This window comes from Bufo bufo, chromosome 8 (assembly GCF_905171765.1).
Source record: "Bufo bufo chromosome 8, aBufBuf1.1, whole genome shotgun sequence".
Taxonomy (NCBI): Eukaryota; Metazoa; Chordata; class Amphibia; order Anura; family Bufonidae; genus Bufo; species Bufo bufo.
The window spans coordinates 77555386-77564779 of record NC_053396.1 but is presented as its reverse complement, the minus strand read 5'-3'; the positions used below and the strand labels follow the sequence as shown (position 1 = coordinate 77564779).

Sequence of the window (9394 nt, the reverse complement as noted above, 5' to 3'; positions counted from 1 at the left end):
TGGCTGGAAAACAAGAGTGCACAATCAGCCATTAGACTCTATCAAAGAAAATAGGCTAGGGTAATGTACTGCTTGCCATTTTGCCCAAAGTTTGCAGCCAGGAGAATAAGTGCTTTTAGAGTACATATCTGTACATAAATTCTGTGTTTTACCACTCTCCTGCACAGCACTTATTATTAGCGTATATCCTGATGTGTAAGCTGAAAAAGATCTTATGAAAAGACCTAAATTAGTGATTCCCATATTTCCTTAGAAATTACCAGTTTATGTTCCAAAACACATGCAACCTCTATATTTTGGTAATGAAATCAAAACAGTCCCCAGATCAGTCCTCCATTTCTTTGTGGGTCAGTAATATGGCACAAATCTTAGAAGGTTGTTTGCATGGCGACTGTCCTCAACACAAAGATAGATGAGGCTATGCCTGTGTGGCATGACATGATGAAGGCTGCAGGTAGAGTCTATTTTGCATATCTGTACATGGTGACCCTTAAGGCACACTGCAGGGGGAGAAAAATGAGCCAGAGGGGATTTTCATGAATTATGAAAGTAGAGAGGCTTGACTCTGCCAGACAAAATCTTGGGAACTTGCACTGAAATTATTTCAGACATCATTTCAGGGAAGTCCACGCTCACCATCTGTGCCTTCACAAAGAGGTCAAACGTAAACTGGTGCAGCTCACGTGCAATCTGAATAACATAAAAAATGATGTAAATATATATGAATAAAATGAAAAAGTTCAACGTATTAGAGAAACAGAAGGTAAAATTTATGAGCAAACATGATCTGTATTATAAACTCGCAGTGACCAGATAAGATAACGGCAATCATTCATCTTACAGATGTCTCTATGATGAGCAACACCAAATGCAATTCAAAAAAGATAAAATGCAATATGCTGCCTTGCCCTTTCTGAAACAAGAAATACATTGCTTTCCAATTTCACAGATTTATACATCTAAATTTGGCTGATTTATTCAGTTACAAGAAATGTATATTGAATGACGCCAACTGAAAACTGTGATTGTGGTCTATTGGCAAAATACAGTCCTAAAAACGAGCGGTTTCTAAATTGTTATTCTTTCCATTCACATTGTAATATCTGGATGCTGCGGTTCTTTCAACAACAAAGACATGCATTTAGAAAACCACAACAAAATGATATTTGAACTTGGCCTTAAAGGGGTTCCAAGCGCTTAAACATAGCCATGACAACCAGAATAACCGCTTCCAATATTTAAACTGCTGGCTGCATTCAGAGAGCTGGAATACAGTGCACAATAGAAACAAAGTTTATTTCACAAAGTTACCTTTTTATTTATGACTATACAAATGAATTTATAAAAAATGTTTAGAACCCCTTTAACACTCTTTTACAGAATAACATTTCCATTCATATAAGCACCATAACACCCATAATATTCCAAAAAATTCCTTATTTACACGTGGTTCATATTTATATACAAGCACATTATGAGCCCTTATGAACATCACATGAATATAAATTATTTTCGTGCACAGGGAAAGTGTTCTTGCCTAAGGCTTATGTTTATGATCATTTTCGTAATATACAAACAAATTAAAGCGGACACTTGGGCATGTGCAGCATTTACTTCATTGCATGTATTATAATGGCAAGATTCAGGGTAGATACGAAGAACAGCTGGGCAGGGTAGTTGAGATGAATACATAGAAATCAAAAGATAGAAAACTTTACAGTTTTCTAGCAAACTGGACTCATGTGGAGGAGCCATTAAAAGAAAAGAAATATCAGATAAAGTTAAAATTAAAATAGTGAGCTCCATACATGTTTGTACAAGAGAATATTTGTACTAAATTATAGTTAGATTATTGTGGTGCGTGGGGTATAGAAAGTCAAGAAGTCTGGGATTATATATTCTAAGTACAATGCATTCGGAAAGTCTTCGGGCCCTTTCACTTTTTTTTTTTTTTTACATTTTGTTATGCTGCAGCCTTGTGCTAAAATTAATTTTAAAAAAATAGTAAAAAAAAAAAAGGTTTTCCCAATCAATCTGCACTCAATACCCCTGAGACCTGGAGAAAGGTAAAAAAATTATGCTGCTTCTTAAACGGAAGAGGTTTGCAATAATCGAACTAAGTAATCGGGTGATGAGTCTTGGTAAGAGGGGTGACCAAGAACCCAATAAATAGGGTATGCAAATGAGCTCTTAGCAAGCTCTGCCTAAAATCAGACCAGATGTAAGGTAGCTATCGTATAAGACAATAGTCAACCTTTTAAACAGGCCTTGAGACATGACTTGCATAATAATAAGTAAACAGTGGCTTGGGTGCAAGCTGCAGTTATTGAGCCTCATCCCAAGAAGTAGGGTTCCTACCCCGTTAAATGTAGATCAAAAAACTCCAGTGACATAAGTAGGTGTTCTTGATTAGTGAATTTTATTAGTTATGCGGCTTAGACGTGACGTTTCGGCCTAAGCCGCATAACTAATAAAATTCACTAATCAAGAACACCTACTTATGTCACTGGAGTTTTTTGATTTGCATAATAATAAGCCATCACCCCATCTGCAGATAGCTGTTTCGGAGAATAGCTGTTTACTATACTATAAACCTTAGGCGCTCTCCATAACAAAATATAGTTCCCCTGAATCCTGACCAAGGCCTCTCACCCAGTTAAGCCAGTACTCACTGCTCTGCACTGATGAGAGAAGCAATCACCCCGAGACAGCTAACTGTAGATGAGGTTCTGGCTTAATTATTATTCAAGTCATGTCTTAAGACCCTTTTAAAAGGTTGCACTGAAGTGGTTGATGAAAATGACTTGTATCAGCGCTTCCTCTTAAAACTTTTTTTATTCTTAAAAATAAAAAATAAAAGAGAAACAACCTACAGAGCTGTACATGTGGTTTTAAAGTCTAAATAACGCATTTTGGGGCACTGCCACTTCCTCAGGTATAGGGTCCATTACTTGTTATTTATTTTTAATAATAAAAAACTTTTAAGTAATTTTCTTCAACCACTACAATGTCATTATCCACCTCTGGACAGAACTTCCTGACCGTTCAGACGTGGCAGACTCAGCCCAGCTAGCAAGCCTCTTCTTCTTTGTTATGTTATCAGCATACAAACCCATATAGTAGTTGTGACTTATCACAACTACCTAAGGTGAGCAAAACCTTAAAACAAACCTGTTCTTCTGCCTATCAGGTTTCACCCTATGGTCTTGTACTCCGTATTCTTTTCTTTCAGCAACCACTACCCTTTAAAAGGTTGACTATTGACTTCAAGTGGCATTAGAGGCAGAGCTTCCTAAGAGCTCATTTGCATACCCTCTTCCTAGAATTCCAGAGGAGCGTTGCCTGGCCTATAAGACTCCTGGTTAGGGTTCAGAGAAAGCTTAAAGGAGCAAGGTACAGAGATATTCTTAATGAAAACCTGATTCAGAGTGCTCTGGACCTCAGACTGGGCCAAAGGTTCATCTTCCTACAAGACAATAACTGTAAGCACACAGCCAAGACAACACAGGAGTGGCTTTTGGACAACTCTGTGAATGTTCTTGAGTGGCCCAGGCAGAGCCTTGACTTAAACCCAATTGAATATCTCTAGAGAGTAGGAGAAGATCTGTAAAGAAGAATGGCAGAATGTTTCCAAATCTAGGTGTGCAAACCTAGTGGTATCATAAAGAGAAGACTGGTGGCAGTAATTGCTGCTTCAACTAAGTAAGATGTCTGAATACCTATATCAATGCAAGATTTTAGTTTTTCCTTTTCATTAAATTCGCACAAATTTCAAACATTCTGTTTTCCCTTTGTCATTTTGAGGTATTGAATGCAGAATAATGGGAAAACATAGTTTTTTTTTATTTTAACACAAGGCCTGGGCATAACAAAATGTGAAAAAATTAAAGGGTTTGAATAGTTTCCAAATGCCTTATAAGTAGATTGCTTTACTATAATATTTTGTACATACTGTATTAACCACTTCCCGACCACTCATTTACTATAAACGTCCTTGGGCGGTCGGTTCATCGCTGAATGGACGTTCTGGAATGTCCTTTCAGAGATGGCAGCTGCACGCTAATCATGCAGCTGCTGAGCCGGAGGCTGTCACCACCAGATCTTTGAGAAGTTCTGACAAACGTTCTTCAGTACCTCCTGCATGATGTTCTTTTGTTTTGCTTTCGCTTTGACATCTCTTCTCCCTTTCCCAGCTGTCATCTATTAGCAGTGATTGCCTCCCTATATCTCTCCTCCCATACTGCCTCACTTTGTGGTTTATACTACTTCCTGGATTCTGTTCACTGCTTGAAGTTCCTACTGCTGGTTCCTCAGATAAGTCTATTTCTGTATTTGTGTTTTCCTGTTGGCTTGATTCTAGGTGACCCTGACTCCCTCCGTATTAAGTGCAGGGATCCGGTGGTCGTGTCCCCTCACTATTATAGGGTTTGCAGGTGTCACTCAGTCGAGGTACGTGGACATGCAAATTTCTATCATTGAGATCTTTGCATGGGCTGAGCAGCCAGGGAGAGCTCTAGGGTTTTAATAGGGCTCACCCTTTTGTTCCTTAGTTTGGGATAAAGTCAGTCGGATCTTTATTTGTTACTTCTTGTTTTCTGCAACACCATCCGTGACAGAGGCCCACTGTCAGTGACAGCAGGACACCCCAGAGAGAAGGCAGGGACAGTTTCTGTATTTCCCTGCCTTCTAGATCGCAGTATACACAGCGCTCAATGTATACAGATCATGTGATCGCCGGGGGAGTGCAGGAGGTGATGGGTCTTCCATAGACCATGATCAGCCCTGCACTGAGGCTGTATAGCACGGTTATGCTGCACAGCCTCTCTGGGGAGTGTATTTCTACTGTAACTGGGGCTACTATGTCAGCCCCAGTTACAGGAGAAATCAATAGTTAAAAAAAAATAATGTCCCCCAGAGGACTTGTATGACCTTATGGGGGACAGAAAGTGTAAAAGAAAAAAAGAAAAAAAATTAAGTTTCACATTTCAAAAAAAAAAAACATTTCCCCCCAAATCCGTTATTTAAAATATGCTAAATATAGAAGAAAAAAATTAAATAGACATATTTGGTATCACCGCGTCTGCAATTACCAGCTCTATAATAAAAAAACAAAAAAACATTGCTCCAAAACAGATTTTTTAGTTAGCTCACCGTCCAAAAACATATTGTTAATCAATCAAAAAGTCGTATGTACCCCAAAATGGTAGCAATAAAAACGCCACCTCATCCCGCAAAAAATTAGCCCCCACTCAAGACCATAGCCAGAAAAATAAAAAATATGGCTCTAAGAAAATTGCTACACAAAAACATGATTTTTTTCTAAAAATGCTCTTATTGTGTAAAACGTAAAAAAAAAATAGACATATTTGGTATCGCCGCACCCGTAACAATTGGCACTACAAAAATATTACATGATCTACCCATCATGCGAACGGTATAGAAAAACATAAAAATGATGCCAAAACAGCTTTTTTCGTCACCTCACAAAAAACATAATATCAATCAAAAAGTCGTATGTATCCCAAAATGGAAACAATAATAAAGTCACCTTGTCCCGCAAAAAACAAGCCCTCACACGAGACTACAGCCCAAAAAATTAACAAAATATGTCTAAGAGAATGCCAACACATTTTCTAAAAATATTTTTATTGTGTAAAAAAAAAAAAAAATAGACATATTTGGTATGGTTGCATCCATAATGACTGAATCTATAAAAATATCACATGATCTACGGTACCTCATCAAGTAAATGATATAAAAAAATAGAAAAATGACACCAAACTGATTTTTTGTGACCTCAACTCCCAAAAAATTAGATAAAAAGCAACCATAAAGCCAAATGTACCCCAAAATGGTGCCAATAAAAACTACAGTTTGTCCCGCACGAAATGAGCCCTCACGCAGGTCATTCAACAAAAAATAAAAAAGTTATCGCTCTTAAAAACCCTGACAGAAAATTTGATTTTAGAAAATCCAGATGACGCTTCCTCCCTTCTGAGCCCTGGGTTATCCCCAAATAACAGTTTAAGAGAAAGTGGGTAGCAAATTGTGGGAGGATATTCTTCTGTTATCTTCTGTGAAAAAGAAAGTTTTGGCCTAAAGCACCATTTTCTTGTAAAATACATTTTTCATTTTCACACCCAAGGATTAAAAATTCTATGAAACACCTGTTGAGTGAAGCGCTTGCTACACCCCTCAAAAATTCCTTGGGTGGTGTAGTTTACAAAATGTGGTCACTTTCCGGGGGTTTTGACTGTGGGGGAACCTCAGGGTCTCTTCAAATGCAACATGGTGCCCAAAGACCATTCCAGCAATTTCTAAAACCAGTTTTGAATAGTTTGAGGGGTGTCGTTTCTAAAATGAGATAATTTATGGGTTGGCTCTATTATGTAAGCCCCACAAAGTGACTTCAGAACTGAACTAGTCCTTAAAAACGTTGACTTTGGAAAATTCTTAAAAATTTAAAAAATTGCTTCTAAAATTCTAAATAAACCTAAAAAATAAAATTACATTACCAAAATGATGCCAACATAAAGTAAACATATGTGGAATGTTAATTAATGAATATTTTATGAGGCATCACTATCTGTCTTAAAAGCAGAGAGATCCAAATTTACAAAATAGTGATTTTTTTCAAATTTTGGTTAACTTTTAGATTTTTTTTTATAAATAAAGGTACATATTGACTCAAATTTACCATTAACATGAAGTACAATGTGTCACGAGAAAACAATCTCTGAATGGCTTGAATAACTAAAAGCGTTCCAAAGTTCTTACCACATAAAGTGACACATGTCAGATTTGCAAAATTAGGCCTGGTCTGGAAGGGGGTAAAGGGCCCGGTCTGGAAGTGGTTAACGAAGTTGTCCAGCCACATACATTAAAAACAGATTAGAATATTAAATAGTAAAAAAGGTATTACCGGTAGTTGTTTTATCAATAGCAGCTCCCATATTTACTCCTCTGTGGCCCCTACTAGTCACTCTTCACTTGGCTCTAGCCATGATATGTCAACATAACATGTAACTAACCACTGACTGCAGCAGTGACCTCAGTTGACATGTCACTGCAACTGCAATTGATTGCTATGTCTTCACTGGGGCCCAGATAATGACAGACAAGTATTTGCATTAGTGTGGTGGGGGATTGGTAAAATGAATATTTCTCCAATTTATTTTACAGTATTGTAGGCTCTTTGTAAAAAAATGTTATGTAAATTGACAAAACATTTAACCATCATTTGGCTTTACTTATTCACAGGCTTGTAACAACAAGCAAGGGTTAATCTGGCTATACAATAAGTTAGCTTTTGGGTAACAGCTTTCTCCACCCAACCTCCCCACTAACACAAGCTGGACTAAGCATGTTTATTTCACTGGGGTGGAGTGAGACAAGCTGCTACCAGACAAGTAGAACTACTAGTATTACTAGCACTAGAAATTACAGAGTATATTGGGAGAGATTTATTAATACTGGCATAAACTGGCCATACACGTTCAATTGTTGTTGGGATTGTTTGGCTGACAACTTTCTCTTCTGTCTCCCCCATATGCATACATGTTCAGCATGGCCTCCATATGTCTTTGTATGCTATAGGAAGAGACTGTTCTCTCCCTGAAGAACAAAAAGATCGAACAAAAATATTAATTTTGTCTGTTCCTTGTCTTCCCCGACAGATCAGTCACTAATGTTAGTGTGTTGACCGAACCTGTTGTCGACATAATTATAATCTGTATGCCCATTTTTTTATTTAGACAGCTTGAAACTAGAGCAGGCAGGAATAAATTGTACCAAATCCTGCTGTGTGTTTTTGTGCATATTGGTAGACACTTTTGCTTTATATATATATACAGTACAGACCAAAAGTTTGGACACACCTTCTCATTCAAAGAGTTTTCTTTATTTTCATGACTATGAAAATTGTAGATTCACACTGAAGGCAACAAAACAATGAATTAACACATGTGGAATTATATACATAACAAACAAGTGTGAAACAACTGAAAATATGTCATATTCTAGGTTCTTCAAAGTAGCCACCTTTTGCTTTGATTACTGCTTTGCACACTCTTGGCATTCTCTTGATGAGCTTCAAGAGGTAGTCCCCTGAAATGGTTTTCACATCACAGGTGTGCCCTGTCAGGTTTAATAAGTGGGATTTCTTGCCTTATAAATGGGGTTGGGACCATTAGTTGCGTTGAGGAGAAGTCAGGTGGATACACAGCTGATAGTCCTACTGAATAGACTGTTAGAATTTGTATTATGGCAAGAAAAAAGCAGCTAAGTAAATAAAAACGAGTGGCCATCATTACTTTAAGAAATGAAGGTCAGTCAATCAGCCGAATAAATTGGGAAAACTTTGAAAGTAAGGGCTATTTGACCATGAAGGAGAGTGATGGGGTGCTGCGCCAGATGACCTGGCCTCCACAGTCACCGGACCTGAACCCAATCGAGATGGTTTGGGGTGAGCTGGACCGCAGAGTGAAGGCAAAAGGGCCAACAAGTGCTAAGCATCTCTGGGAACTCCTTCAAGACTGTTGGAAGACCATTTCAGGGGACTTCCTCTTGAAGCTCATCAAGAGAATGCCAAGAGTGTGCAAAGCAGTAATCAAAGCAAAAGGTGGCTACTTTGAAGAACCTAGAATATGACATATTTTCAGTTGTTTCACACTTGTTTGTTATGTATATAACTCCACATGTGTTAATTCATAGTTTTGATGCCTTCATAGTCATGAAAATAAAGAAAACTCTTTGAATGAGAAGGTGTGTCCAAACTTTTGGTCTGTACTGTATATATCTCAACAATTGGTTGGTTCCTTTTACACCAATATTTTGCTCTATAATTATTTTTTTGCAATTCTGGTATAATTTGGCAAGTTTAATGCTTCTCCCTTTTCCTATTCCCACCTCTTTTCTAGACAGTTTCAAATCTGTCTAGGAAGGTAGAAAAGGTATCTAAAACACACACAAAAATCGGGATGAAGACATGTATGCGAGATGGCACAAATTGAGACAGAATTCTGGTGTATTTAGTAGCAAATCTTCTGACTGTTTCCCCCAACATCTGTGGCCCGATTACAGTAGAATGACTCTATAGATATTGGATCATTTATGAATCCTGATGGTGTAGTAGAATCTTTGGCCATATCTAATGTACTGTATATATGCAGCTGAAGATGGAAACAATTCTTATTTAATTTAATTTTGCCTGATAAGAAATACTGCTCACGGTGTCTTTAAGTCTATATTTTGGAAACTCATTAAGGTTACATGAACCGGGAAATACTCTGGGAATCAGGGACTGCAGAGAAGGTCACAGAAGTGACATGTTTGAATTGAGTTGCCGTTATTCCTAGAGGCTCAGCTTTCTATGCAACTGCTGCTCCCTTCTCAA

At 37.7% G+C, this 9394-nt stretch overlaps 1 protein-coding gene across 1 annotated transcript in view; it reads right to left on the bottom strand.

Moving 5' to 3' along the window:
* AR (androgen receptor) overlaps nt 1–9394 on the bottom strand; it is a 1020941-nt gene continuing 1011547 nt past the window's right edge. Inside the window, exon 8 of the mRNA XM_040406185.1 lies at nt 1–690. Within this exon, the coding sequence (XP_040262119.1) occupies nt 535–690 (156 nt within the window). The 3' untranslated portion in view covers nt 1–534. The remainder of the gene's footprint in view (nt 691–9394) is intronic.